At 34.2% G+C, this 15,354-nt stretch overlaps 1 protein-coding gene across 4 annotated transcripts in view; it reads left to right on the top strand.

The window, feature by feature from the left end:
- Nucleotides 1–12,822, top strand: part of FBXW7 (F-box and WD repeat domain containing 7) — a 218,229-nt gene extending 205,407 nt beyond the window's left edge. For all 4 annotated transcript variants that reach the window (XM_012508214.2, XM_030816241.1, XM_003257840.3 and 1 more), the window contains 7 exons: nt 1,378–1,501; nt 3,205–3,341; nt 4,296–4,409; nt 5,698–5,879; nt 7,863–8,088; nt 9,693–9,903; nt 10,934–12,822. In XM_012508214.2, coding sequence (XP_012363668.1) covers nt 1,378–1,501; nt 3,205–3,341; nt 4,296–4,409; nt 5,698–5,879; nt 7,863–8,088; nt 9,693–9,903; nt 10,934–11,202 — 1,263 coding nt within the window. In that variant the 3' untranslated portion in view covers nt 11,203–12,822. The remainder of the gene's footprint in view (nt 1–1,377; nt 1,502–3,204; nt 3,342–4,295; nt 4,410–5,697; nt 5,880–7,862; nt 8,089–9,692; nt 9,904–10,933) is intronic.
- Nucleotides 12,823–15,354: the final 2,532 nt, after the last annotated feature.

Raw genomic sequence — 15,354 nt, 5'->3', positions numbered from 1 at the left:
ATATTGAATATACTCAATAAATATGTAATTAATGATGAGTTGTTGTTGTTGTTGAGACAGAATCTTGGTCTGTTGCCCGGGCTGGAGTGCAATGACGTCATCTTGGCTCACTGCAACCTCCACCTGCTGGGTTCAAGTGATTCTTATGCCTCAGCCTCTTGAGTAACTGGGATTATAAGCGTGCACCACCACACCTGGCTAATTTTTGTATTTTTAGTAGAGATGGGGTTTCACCATGTTGATCAAGCTGGTGTCGAACTCCTGGCCTCAAGTGATCCACCCACCTCGGCCTCCCAAAGTGCTGGTATTACAGGAGTGAGCCACCACACCCAGCCCATGATGAATTCCTTATATATGCAAAGTCATTGGGAGCATAATTTACATTATATTATTTACATTTAGCGTCAAAAAATAATTAAAATTGTGCTTTTACTCCCTATATGACCCTTGACCCTTTAACGGATAATTTGTTTTAGTTCTTGTCATTTAGTTCATATGAAAACTGAACTTAATTGCTCTATTTAAATTGTTTTGCCTAGTATCATAATTTAAAATTTTATGTGATATGTGAGGCTACTTGAATAATCAGTCAGAGGCTATAATTCCCATTCTTTCTTTTTTAGTCTGTATTTTTCCTTTTTATTTATTTGAACTGACACACCGAAAAAAAATTAATAGTTTACAAGTACTATAAACAAAATTTTTAAATCAGTGGTATACCAAAGGTTTAGCTCAAATATACAACTCTTATGTGGCCCATCAAGAAGATCCTTATAAGTAATGTAAGGTAATCAGAACTCAATTACTTTTATATGTCTATGGAATGGTTTAATAATTGTCCTCGTTTGTCATTTACAGTCAAGGATGTGTTTCAAAAGTTCATTACAATAATAAACACTTTGATTTGAAGACTGTTAATTATGATATATATCTATCAGAAATGATCTGAAGTCATACCACACAGAATATATAGAAATCTCATTTCTTATCTGTCAGGCAAGCATTTAGGTCCTATCTTTGGTGAATTTACATTGTAGTAGGATAGAGAACAAAGTTAAACAACTAATAACATTTTTTAAAAAAATTGAGTTGAGGCTCACAGAGCAAAGGCAAGAGCAGAGACAGAGAGGTTTAATAAGTAGTCCTTGAAGAGGTAAAGAGTTAGTAGAGTGAAGTTCATAAAAACCGTAAGGTGTGTGTGTGTTTTTTATCTCGTATATATTTGTTAGGACTGAAGTTACTGTCTTTCGTAATTTTAGAAATCAGAGTGCAGAATTATATTTATCAACTATCCCATCCTGTGGAGAATAATTAACTTATTATATAATATATATATTTATTTAAATGTGGGTATTATACTATGCATTTTTTTCTTAGTTGGCACTCTATGTGCTTTCATTCCTGGAACCCAAAGACCTGCTACAAGCGGCTCAGACGTGTCGCTACTGGAGAATTTTGGCTGAAGACAACCTTCTCTGGAGAGAGAAATGCAAAGAAGAGGGTAAGGTTCAAAATTGCATAGAGAATATGTTCATACTTTGAAAAGCAGAGTGATTCTGAAAACAAGTAGAAAAAAATAAAAATAATATTCAGTTACTTATGATAAAATCCACAGATTATTCTACACATTCAAATGAGCCGAATCTTAACAGCTAACCCCTTTAACAAGCAGTATAACTAATAGCAAATATATCTATCTGATTTGCTTCCTATCACTAGTAGAATTAATAAACAATGAAAAAGTCAAGATGAGGATGATTTAAAGGAAACCCCGAAATTACATTTCCAATTAAATATCCAAATATTTAGTATTAATTCATTTTTTCATAAATGTTTATTGAACACCTCCTATGAGCCAGACATTTCTTCAAGGTGGGGGATATAGCAGTGAACTGAAGTTCTCTTTCTGTCATGGAGCTTATGTTCTTGAAACCTGTTTTTTTCCTTAGTAGAGGAGTAGTTATCCTGTGTATTGGGAGAACTATTAGTTTTTTTGTTTTCCCAGCAGAAAAAAAAATTTCGAAAAATATTTTTGAAAAAATATAAAAATATTATGTGCCTCAGAAGCAAAATATTTTAGAAAGAATCATAGAGCATGATGTAGGTACTCTATAGGTGATCATTCCCTTCATGGTGGTTATCGTCAAGTAGGAAGCATTGATGGTTAGTCCAGTTAATAAAGGTTTTAGGTAAAGATCCAGGGTACTTGGTTTCTCATCCTGCTTTTGACCTCTGTAGGGCTTGGATTAATCAGTGAAATCTTCATTCTTAAGTATCTGTATACATAAAGTGGGATTAATCTCTGCCTTCCCTTCTCCCATACGGTCATTTTTTTAATGATCTTTTAAAAATTGTGATAACATATATGTAATTTATCAACTTAACCATTTTTATATGTACAGTTCAGTGGCATTAAGTACATTCACATTGTTTTGCAACCATCACTACCGTCTGTGTTCAGAACTTCATCATCTTCACATGAAACTCCATGCCCCCTGTTATAACTCCCTGTTATTCCTCTCCACAGCCTCTGGCAACCACCCTTTTACTTTCTGTCTCTATGAGTTTGACTACTCTAGGTACCTCATATAAGTGAAATCATACAATATTTTTCCTTCTGTAATCAGCTTATTTCACTTAGCATAATGTCTTCAAGGTTCATCCATGTCATAGCATGTGTCAGAATTTCCTTTATTCCATTGTGTATATGTATCTAATGCTACGTTTTGTTTATCCATCTTTCGGTGGACCCTTGGATTGCTTGCACCTTTTAGTTATTGTGAATAATCCTGCTATGAAAATGGGTGTACAGCTAACTGTTTGAGGCTCTGCTTTTAATTGTTTTGGTTATGTATCCAGAGGTGGAATTGCTAGATCATATGTTAATTCTGTGTTTGTTTTGGGGAACCACCAGACTATTTTCCACAGCAGCTGCACCATTTGCACAAGCATTCCGATTTCCTCACATCTTCGCCAACATATTTTAGAATCATTTTGAGAAAGAAATGAAATAGTGAATACAAAAATATGCCATATAGAATGTAAACTTTACATTATTGCTACATACTGTGATAACAGTATTAGAAATTGGACAGTGTCTTGCATTTCAGTGGTTTTGAGCAGAGAGAAAGATGGAATACTTTATAAAATGTATAATTGTTATTATTGGTGAAGGCAATTTACTCTTGAACTGTAACCCTTTAGGGATTGATGAACCATTGCACATCAAGAGAAGAAAAGTAATAAAACCAGGTTTCATACACAGTCCATGGAAAAGCGCATACATCAGACAGCACAGAATTGATACTAACTGGAGGCGAGGAGAACTCAAATCTCCTAAGGTAACTGAACTCTGCACAATGTAACAGAAACCGTTAATCAGTGTTAGTACCTAGTGTACTATTTCACTTGGCAAACTGTATAATTTGACACCCCTCTTCTGTAGAAAGAAAACCATATATTTTAAAATAACTGAAAGTATTACTGACAATATTCTTTTATTGCTAATTTCTCTAATCTGACAACTAATTGTGCTTGAATAAAAGATAAGTTAAATTGAGTATCTTTTTATCTTACGTAAATGAAAATCTCTCAATATCCTGTTGAATTTTACTGTGTCATACGCATTCTACCTAAGAATTTGCTGCCTCCTCTGATTACATAGTCCAAACATGATTTTTTGAGGAGTGTCTATGTTTTGGTTTTGGTGGCTTTTGTGTGTCTTATTTTTATAAATTGAGGCATAATTCTGGTTTTCTGTCTAATAACATTTCAAATATATAAAGCATAGTAAAAACACTTGAAATTATTGGGCATATTTCTCAACTGGAAAAAACCAATTTGGGGAGACATTGTTATACTAATATGTATATATTATGATAGATTTTTTTGTTTTAAGAATGCTAATAATTGTTACTCTTTGTGGTTAATAGATGCTTATTTTGTTCTTGTGTGTCAAAGTTGTAAAAATTAGAGGCATATTCTTCTGGTTTGAACAGATAAAATAGATTATTGTCAAATACATTGGTGATTGAACCATCTTTATGAGGTCTTGATGCAGTAAAACTTTAATAGTTGATGTTTTGAGTATAAATAATAGACTATGGAAACAATAAAATGTTTAATTCTGGATTCGTCAGCCAGGAAAAATAATGGTTTATATTTTATATAAATTTTAATTCTAGAGATAGACTACAAATTACTGTTCCTGTTTATGCCTTCATTTTTCTCTTCACCAGTATTTTAAAGAACATAATTTAATTAACATATTTCTAATCTGCACATCTTTCTTATAGGTGCTGAAAGGACATGATGATCATGTGATCACATGCTTACAGTTTTGTGGTAACCGAATAGTCAGTGGTTCTGATGACAACACTTTAAAAGTTTGGTCAGCAGTCACAGGCAAAGTAAGTTTACTCTTCCTACACTTCACAAAGTCATAATTTTGTGTATATCATCGCAAGTAGCAACTGGAAAAAAGAAAGCAAGAATTCATTTTTGATTCTCAGTTATTTGGATATCAAATATCAGAGCTCATAACTTAGCTTTTTCCCCATATTTATGAAAGTCAATGGCATGAGGATAATGATGCTTCTCATGATAGAGGTTTCATTGATTTTTTTTCATTTACATAGTTTGTCTATCTTTGTGACAGATATTTTAACATTTTCAAGGGTGCTTTATCTTTTTCTTGGCTCAATTTTTCCCCACTTTTATTTACTGTCTAAGTTATACCTCATTACTTTGTAATGTTTCTCAAAAGTATGGTTGAGGGATATTTATTTTTCCTTATAAACTGCTTTGTTGATAACCTACCTATTGTTTAGAACTTAATAAATCATGTTAATTTATACTTATCTCAAACCCTTGTGAGATGAGAGTGGACTAGGCATTTAAATGTTAAATTTGAAGAAAAAAGTAGCCCAAGCAATCAGCTTGATTGTGTACCATATCATACCTTAATGAGTCTCTAGTGAATATTTATTTTTATCTGTCCAGTAGAGAATATTTTCATGAATTAAGTAATTGCCACCAAAAAAATAATGGAAGAGAGTATGAAAACAAAAAAAATCCATGTCTTTTAAAATGTCTTTTACCATGTTGCTTCTTGGCAAGTATCTTATAAATATTCCAAGTCAGATGTTAAAATTTTTTAAATCAGCTTTATATTTCCATAGTGTAATATTAGTTTGGGATTTATTTCAGGGCTTTAATGTCTGTCTTTACTTGTCTAGAAGTAGCTTCACTGGCTCCTAACTACTGCCCTGGGGCAGATTCAGATGAAATGTGGTATGTAGCCACACCCAACACTGTTGGCATACTTTCATTGAATCTATTCCCATGGAAGAAACCCAGTTGCAATTTCAGTATTATTTCATCAAAGAGGCCAGGCCAGAGCTATCATAACTGCTTTCATATCATGTTTCCTTTTTATTATATAATGTTTTATATCATATGTTTGCTTTCTACATACTTGTTCCTCAATTGCTTGTGCTTATATAAATTTATAATGCTATTGAATAAACAAAATAAATAGTGATGGGATCATTTTATATGGATGTGTAAAATAATATTTTCTGAAGAGCCAAACAAATTGAATAAGTAACTTTACTCCAAATTTTAATGAGCTATTAAATTGTATTTAAATCACTTTTCCTTTCTACCCAAAAGTAATCATCTTAAGTGTTTTTCCAGTGTCTGAGAACATTAGTGGGACATACAGGTGGAGTATGGTCATCACAAATGAGAGACAACATCATCATTAGTGGATCTACAGATCGGACTCTGAAAGTGTGGAATGCAGAGACTGGAGAATGTATACACACCTTATATGGGCATACTTCCACTGTGCGTTGTATGCATCTTCATGAAAAAAGGTAAGGGAAAATCTTATCAAGGTTGGGACTTCTTCCTCTATTATTTGTGAATTTGGGCCCTTTCTGTGTAGAGTTACTGAAATAGTGACAGTGTGCTCTTAAATTAGATTTAATTATTAAACTTCAGATGTCTCTATTCCAGGAAAGCCATAGCGTTTTGTCTTAAAGTCTCAAAAAAAAAAAAAAAAAATTGGGGATTGTCTGTAAATTTCCTTTCTCATTCAATAGTGTTGTCGGCTTCCTCTTTGAAACTTTCTATTCTCTAATCCTTTTTATTGTTCTGTATCTTTGATGACTCATCATATTCAAGCAGAAATCATGTTTCCTGTCTCTTTTTTTGATATTCTTATTTCTGCAAGTGGGACAAATTCAGGCTTCAAGGGTCTGAGCCTTTTTAAATTACCTACCCACCTTACACCCACCCTATCTCTAAGTCTAGGCAAAAGCTGAGGCCTGTGGGTAATTTGTTCTCTCATTCTGAACTATTGTCACAGCTTTCTAACTTGATCATCTTATGTTTTATACAGCTGACATACAGTCGTTTTATAATTATGATAGTGTCACTGTCCAGTTCTTAAGTCTTTGTGAGCCTACTGTTGACTAACGAATTAAGGAAGAAATCCTTGATCCAGTTTTCAAAATGGTGTCTGCCAAACTGGACTTTTTGACTTTTTCTTCTCAGTGCCTTTGCTGTTGCTTTTATCTCCTCCTGTAAAGCCCGCCTATTAAAATCCTATCTTTCTATTATCTTCATCGTACCCCTGTTAAACAAGTGTGATTTCTACCTCATTTGTCAAAAAAAGTCTCTCTGAAAGGTCCTTACAGTGAATCCATGGCAGTCTTTACCTTTAATTCTGTCTATATCATCTTCTTTATTAAGAACCAATACATTAAGCAGATTTCACACCAGATTTATAATATGTGAAAAGGAGTACCTTTTCAATTGTCATTTACCTCTACTTTGAACAGTGTGCTATACTGTTAAAATTTGTTGGATGAGTATCAAGAGACCTTGTATTCCAGTTTCCATTATGTTCTCTCAACATTATGTTCTCAATTAAAGGGTTCTCTCAACCATTTAATTATCTACTTTTTCAAATATGGAAACTGGTATTTCTTTATCTCTTCAGAATGACATAAGGATACCTAAGTTTTCAGCTTTGTTTTGTAATCCAAAAATGATTACAGTATTTGCATATTGCTCTGGTTTTCAGAAGAGTATAGCGCTAATGTTGAACCAAATGTTTAAGGGATAGCCATTGTTTTTAAGGATGTACATATCTTTTAAAATCTGGATTTCTTAATATTTTTATAGCCTATTGCGTATTTATAAATCTAATCATTAAAAGCATAAGCAGCCTGTGTTTGAGGACGTGTCTAAAACTGGTTAGTTTTTACTGGAATGTATAGTGTAAACACAAATCTGCAGCTGTTTAAATTCCAAATTCTGACTTGTTTTGTTGTATAAACTTTATTGAATTTTTTACCTAATCATAAGGGAGCATATGCATTCATAATTGAAATTTTGGAAAATGGCAAAGAACATAAAGAAGAAAATTTAAATTCTTTAAACTACTACCACCTAGAGTTCTCCCATTAACATTTTATACATATGCCCACATTAACATTTTATTTCTAAAATCAAAATCTTATTGTATATATTTAGAGGCAGCTTCCGCTGCTTTTAAAAAAATACGGTACAGTGGTTTTCAAACTCAGTCCCACAGAACCTTAAGGTTCTGAACTAAGGTCCACAGGTCAGGGAACCAAGCATGCAGCATTCTAGGCTTCCCAACTTCCCATTCCCTTATTATGTTTATATACCAAGGTTTTACATAGGATTTCTTTTGAAAACAGTTGTTCCTGTGTTAAAAAAAAAAAAAAGCTAAAAAACCTTGACTAAATCTACCATGTTTTCTCATATTATTAAAAATTCTAAACGTGGGTTTGTTTTGTTTTGTTTTTCTGCTTTTCCCTCTGCAGAGTTGTTAGCGGTTCTCGAGATGCCACTCTTAGGGTTTGGGATATTGAGACAGGCCAGTGTTTACATGTTTTGATGGGTCATGTTGCAGCAGTCCGCTGTGTTCAATATGATGGCAGGAGGGTTGTTAGTGGAGCATATGATTTTATGGTAAAGGTGTGGGATCCAGAGACTGAAACCTGTCTACACACGTTGCAGGGGCATACTAATAGAGTCTATTCATTACAGGTAAGATCTCTTCTCTCTCCCTTAAATGCTCTCCTGATGAATCATAAGGTTGTTTTACTCAGATAATCACTGTCAAATTGCTGATCCAGTACAGTCCAAAAAAGATTAATCAGATTATTCTGCTGTTTTTATATACGTTAAAATTGGCATGAAGAAAGTGTAAATTTCAAAATTATTTAAATGCTTTCAATTTTCTGTGATCTATTTCTCCCCTAAATACAAATATTGGTCTTGCAACCTGACATTTTGGGGCTCTAAGTTTTGCTATGTTAATTAATGGTTAAATAGTCTCATAGAAGAGTAACCTAGATTTTAAGAAACTCCTTTGCAGAGGATTAATATGGCCAAAAGCTGCCCCTTTGCTTTGATAGCTGAAAGTTGATGGACCATGTAATTGTGATTCCATCCCCATTCAAAGTGGAAATAGATCCTTTCTGCATAAAGCACTCTACTGTCCCAGGCCCACTGATTTGTAGTCATGAAGTAAAGTTGACTAAACCGATTTCTTTTTTTTGGTTTATATTTCAAGCCCATATCCTTGAAAACATTGCCATATTTTGAGATCATTAACTAGATGAATAGGAAGTTTAGAATATGAATCTTGTTTTATTTCCAGGAAGGCAACATTTTCAATGTAAAAATATTTCCTATAGCTTAGTTTATTTACCAGTTATTGCCCATTAATGTTCAGCAAATTAGTACATAATTTTAGTACTGTCAATTCTGTTCTTAGGATATTTGTTTCTTTGTTGAAGGGATATTGTCAATGTCATGAAATACTGACACTATGATAAAAATGTTTGCTAAATTAGAAAAGGTGATGAATTTGGAGGAAGGGGAATTGGCTGCACCTGTTTGTGATATGCTCAGAAGCTTAATGAATATAATATTCTAGTTTAAATAAACCATTTGATTGAGAAAAGAGGTAGCCACATTATTATATAGAAATTATAGACTTACTGACTTTTGGTGTAGCTGGGAAGCTGGAGAAGAGGTAGTATGTAGTTTGCTTTTGATATCAAAATGCCACCTCTTCTGATCCCAGATACAATTATCTTTTGGCACATTTCCTAATTAGCATTAGGTTCTTACAAATGAAATTTTATTTTACACACAGTTTTTAATGGAACTTACTTTTGAACATCACGAAAGTTATCTCTAGCCCTTTTCATGCCTTAGGTGCTGATAAGCATTCCGTTTATCATAAGCTACGTCATTAGTCTCAGCTTCCTAGTAGGAAGTAAAACTCAAATAGCAATTCTCTCAGTCATCCATGATATATAGCTAGGTGGGGCCAGATGATTTGAAAATCAACATATTATTCATTTTAAGTGCTTTGTTTTCATTTTAAGTTGTTTCTCCATCTAGTTTGAAGCTGCTTGGCATAAAGATGAGCCTTTCTGATAGAAGTGTGTGAGAACATACATTGTAGAGTTGCTTGATGGCATGCACTTTATCCTCATTGCCACTCTATCTTAGTACCTCATTTTGTTCCTGGCATTACCTGTTTCCCATCCTCTTCTCCCTTTCCTACTAGGATTAAGGTCAGTAATTGATAGGAAGAGTATCCATACTTCTATTCTAATAAACTGTGTCTTTTGTAGTTTGATGGTATCCATGTGGTGAGTGGATCTCTTGATACATCAATCCGCGTTTGGGATGTGGAGACAGGGAATTGCATTCACACGTTAACAGGGCACCAGTCGTTAACAAGTGGAATGGAACTCAAAGACAATATTCTTGTCTCTGGGAATGCAGATTCTACAGTTAAAATCTGGGATATCAAAACGGGACAGTGTTTACAAACATTGCAAGGTAAGTATTAGTTACTCACCTTTCGTTTTGTTCATTAAAAATGAGATCATTATTCAAGAGAAATATGGAGCTTTAGCATCACAAAAAGAGTCAACCTCATACAGAATGGTTACTTCGGAAAAGTTTATGAATATTTTCACCCTGACTTACAGAACTAGTCTACTCTTGAGGAAATGTTTTAAACTCTGTTTTTAATATGTAATATAAAATTGTTTAATCCCTTCCTGCGTGTTCAATTGACTCTAACCTTTAAGAACAGTGAGAAGAAAGATCTTGGCTATATGATAGAAGCAACGTACTCATATTTTTTGATTGACCATTGCATTTTGAATTTGTAGTCCAATTTTAAAGGGCTACCTTATTGAAAAAAACAAAAGCATCCTTGATAGAAAATTTCTTTGGCCTCCGCTTAGTCACGTGCTTAACTGGAATGGAGAGGAATAATAGTGCCTACTAAGATAGAGAAAGAAACAAGTGAAAATCACTAATATTAGATGAGGTACAGCAGTGCCTCATGATTAACTTTTTCTATTTGTCGTAGCCCTTAGAAAGTGTTTTTTTCGGTGGGGCCATCTGATAGGCAACATTGCAGCTTTTTGCTCATTGATTTTGTCTCTCCTCAGAGTTTTGGAATAGTGACCATTCAGCTTTGAGTGGTTCATAGTGGTGGGGTAATAGATCTCTTAGTGCTCATTTGTCCATCAGCAGAAGGTATGAAGTTGCACTATCTACATCCTCACCAAGGAATGCTGTCGTTCACACAGCCAGAAAATAAGACGTTTGTCGGTAGCTAACCCAGCTTCTTGGAAGACAGACCTCTTGAAAGTTAATGTTTCAGTTACAAATTGCTACCAGATTTTCTTACATCCATGCTGATCCTAAGATACTGAGGACATAGGTTTCTAAATATGTATCATTTCAAATGTTGCATTTATTGTATGTTCTAAAGTAGAAGTCTACAAATTGTATTGTAACTAACCCATAGCCATTATTTCTAACCAGTAATTAAATTCTTTTGGTTTTTGTCTAGGTCCCAACAAGCATCAGAGTGCTGTGACCTGTTTACAGTTCAACAAGAACTTTGTAATTACCAGCTCAGATGATGGAACTGTAAAACTATGGGACTTGAAAACGGGTGAATTTATTCGAAACCTAGTCACATTGGAGAGTGGGGGGAGTGGGGGAGTTGTGTGGAGGATCAGAGCCTCAAACACAAAGCTGGTGTGTGCAGTTGGGAGTCGGAATGGGACTGAAGAAACCAAGCTGCTGGTGCTGGACTTTGATGTGGACATGAAGTGAAGAGCAGAAAAGATGAATTTGTCCAATTGTGTAGACGATATACTCCCTGCCCTTCCCCCTGCGAAAAGAAAAAAAGAAAAGAAAAAGAAAAAAATCCCTTGTTCTCAGTGGTGCAGGATGTTGGCTTGGGGCAACAGATTGAAAAGACCTACAGACTAAGAAGGAAAAGAAGAAGAGATGACAAACCATAACTGACAAGAGAGGCGTCTGCTGTCTCATCACATAAAAGGCTTCACTTTTGACTGAGGGCAGCTTTGCAAAATGAGACTTTCTAAATCAAACCAGGTGCAATTATTTATTTTCTTCTCCAGTGGTCATTGGGCAGTGTTAATGCTGAAACATCATTACAGATTCTGCTAGCCTGTTCTTTTACCACTGACAACTAGACACCTAGAAAGGAACTGCAATAACATCAAAACAAGTACTGGCTGACTTTCTAATTAGAGAGCATCTGCAACAAAAAGTCATTTTTCTGGAGTGGAAAAGCTTAAAAAGATTACTGTGAATTGTTTTTGTACAGTTATCATGAACAGCTTTTTTTTTTTTTTTTTTTTTGCCAACCATTGCCAATGTCAATCAATCACAGTATTAGCCTCTGTTAATCTATTTACTGTTGCTTCCATATACATTCTTCAATGCATATGTTGCTCAAAGATGGCAAGTTGTCCTGGGTTCTGTGAGTCCTGAGATGGATTTAATTCTTGATGCTGGTGCTAGAAGTAGGTCTTCAAATATGGGATTGTTGTCCCACCCCTGTACTGTATTCCCAGTGGCCAAACTTATTTATGCTGCTAAATGAAAGAAAGAAAAAAGCAAATTATTTTTTTTTATTTTTTTTCTGCTGTGACGTTTTAGTCCCAGACTGAATTCCAAATTTGCTCTAGTTTGGTTATGGAAAAAAGACTTTTTGCCACTGAAACTTGAGCCATCTGTGCCTCTAAGAGGCTGAGAATGGAAGAGTTTCAGATAATAAAGAGTGAAGTTTGCCTGCAAGTAAAGAATTGAGAGTGTGTGCAAAGCTTATTTTCTTTTATCTGGGCAAAAATTAAAACACATTCCTTGGAACAGAGCTATTACTTGCCTGTTCTGTGGAGAAACTTTTCTTTTTGAGGGCTGTGGTGAATGGACGAACGTACATCATAAAACTGACAAAATATTTTAAAAATATATAAAATACAAAATTAAAATAAAGTTGCTGGTCAGTCTTAGTGTTTTACAGTATTTGGGAAAACAACTGTTACAGTTTTATTGCTCTGAGTAACTGACAAAGCAGAAACTATTCAGTTTTTGTAGTAAAGGCGTCACATGCAAACAAACAAAATGAATGAAAAAGTCAAATGGTTTGCCTCATTCTCCAAGAGCCACAACTCAAGCTGAACTGTGAAAGTGGTTTAACACTGTATCCTAGGCGATCTTTTTTTCCTCCTTCTGTTTATTTTTTTTGTTTTATTTATAGTCTGATTTAAAACAATCAGATTCAAGTTGGTTAATTTTAGTTATGTAACAACCTGACATGATGGAGGAAAACAACCTTTAAAGGGATTGTGTCTATGGTTTGATTCACTTAGAAATTTTATTTTCTTATAACTTAAGTGCAATAAAATGTGTTTTTTCATGTTAGTATGCCTGTTTCTTCCACTGAATTAATAATCCTTCATTATAAGTATTTAGGATTTGTCTATAATATTTAAATAAGCAAAATCTTGATTTCTTTGTATCTCCTGCTGTATAACATAGAAATCAATACTTCAAGCCTGTTTTATACAGCAAAAGTAAGGATAATGTGCTGCAACTGCAAATTTTATTTCTCTCCTAGACTGTGAAGGAGGACACTCTACTGTGCTCATCTCTGTAGATTGCACTGGGGTGTATAAATATGAAATCTGGTTCCCTCAAAGAATCCACAAAACTTTTGTGATAATTACAACTAGAAGCCTTATAAATAACAAATTCAGTTTGAAATTTTGACCACATATTAAGTACTTACCCTCGATACTTTCTGTTCATTCTCTCTCAAGCTCCCACTATCCCTGAGAAGTAGGCACTATTATCTCCCATCTTAAAGACAAGCAAAAATCTGCAGCTGAGACTGGTTAGGCAATTTGTCAAATCATAGAACTAGCGGAATGCCAGAACTCAAACCCATATTTCCAAAGACTAAATACATGCTGCTCTTTAAGAAAGTTTGACAGACTAAAGCAAGGTTTGAGAGGGAAATAAGCCATTTTTCTGGTACTTTCCGACTCTTCTATAGCCATTTTGTTCAACAAATCTAAATTTTATAATGTAAGGGGAAAAAATAAAGTTGTTTTTGAAACTATGTAGTTCTAAATATATTTAATATCTCAAATAGCAGGCTGTATATATATATATATACAGTAATCTCAACTAACCAGGCTGTAGATGAAAATCTAAAAGCTACTGAAAATGGACTCTCCTTTTTCTCATAGTCATAAAGTATGTGTTCTTTACTCATAGGGCAAATCCTGGGCCTCATTCTCCCAAAGCTACTAAATCAGAACATCTGGGAGTGTGACCCAAGAACCTGCATTTAAACTAGCTCACCAGGTGAGTTGTGGATACTAAAGTTTCAGAACTACTGCTTTAGATACCATTCCTGTACATTTGGTTATTTGGTTTATTAGTCCACAGCAAATTACAGACACAAAAATAACAAGGAAAAGTGACGGTAAAGGAAAAAAACAAAAAACTACCTGGTTAAATGCAAGGCAAAAATCCTACTAGGCCGTGAAGTGCAGGGTCTTTAGAGTAAACTAAGTTACTGCCCAAACCGTGACTACTGTTCACATTGATGACTGTGAATTGTCAAGAAAAAGTTGTAATTCTATTTGATAGTTCTTGAAACTGCTTAATTTTTCATAAGAGCATATAAATGAGGCTTAACTAGAATATAATTGAAGAGAAACACCCATTTTTAGAACTTTAGAGAATACAATGAGTTCACAGGCTTTGCAGACAAATAGCCCTGAATTCATATCTCAGTTCTAATATGGTCTAGTTACTGGGACCTTTATCATGTTTCTTGACCTCATGTTTCCTCATTTAAGATATAGAGGATACCCATCTCCTAAAGTTATTATAAAGATTAGGTGAAACTTAAAGCACATAGCATACCGATGGCATTTAGAGCTCAGTAAATGGTAGCTTCTATTAAAAATTTTTAAGTAAATAGACCCAGATAACTTTCTATATTTGAGAATTGAATGTATTTGTTACTCATTCGGATTATGTAATAAAAGCATACACATGCACACATGCACACGTGCATGCACACACACACACACACACACACACATACACACACAGCAATCCATTCTTTTAACTGGAGCCATCTAGATTCTCATTTGACTCTTACAGAAACCTTGTGAGATAGACTGATATTGAGCACCTAACAGTGGTTTTGTATATACAGTCATCCCTCAGTATTTGGGGGGGATTGGTTTTAGGATCCCCCCAACCTCAGAGCCCTGTGGATATCAAAATTCATGGATGCTCAAGTCACTGATATAAAATGGCATAGTATTTGCATGTAACATATACAAATCCTCCCATATGCTTTAAATCATATCTAGATTACTTATAATACCTAAGACAATGTAAATGCTATGTAAACAGTTATATTGTTTAGGGAATCATGACAAGGGAAAAAGTCTGTACATGTTCAATACAGACATAACCACCCTTTTTTTCAAATATTTTTGATTCCTATTTGGCTGAATCTGTGGATGCAGAACCCACAAATAATGGAGGGATGACTGTGTTTAGGTGTTCATTAAACATCATTTTATGAATAAATGAATAATATTTATTACAGTAGATCTTTGCTTGAAGCGAAAATGTTAACATCCTTCTACAGGAATCAAAGTATTACAATTGTAGTAAAAAGGTCACTAAGATAACTCCATTTTGTGGCCTTTTTAATGAAAAACTTTACCACCTTATATAACTGTACATTTTTAAATCTTCATAACAGATATAGGCACACTTCATATTTAAATGTTACAAGTTCCCAAATATCAAAGATTGCCTGAAACTAAGGCTGAAATTAGGACACAAAAGTAACCCATAAAAGCCAGTAGCAGTTATTTAGTATACTTGTTGAATTGAGCAAAGAGAGTTGATTATCTCATT

This window comes from Nomascus leucogenys, chromosome 7b, assembly GCF_006542625.1.
Source record: "Nomascus leucogenys isolate Asia chromosome 7b, Asia_NLE_v1, whole genome shotgun sequence".
Taxonomy (NCBI): Eukaryota; Metazoa; Chordata; class Mammalia; order Primates; family Hylobatidae; genus Nomascus; species Nomascus leucogenys.
The sequence above is the reverse complement of the archived record's forward strand: the minus strand, read 5'-3'. Positions and strand labels throughout refer to the sequence as shown.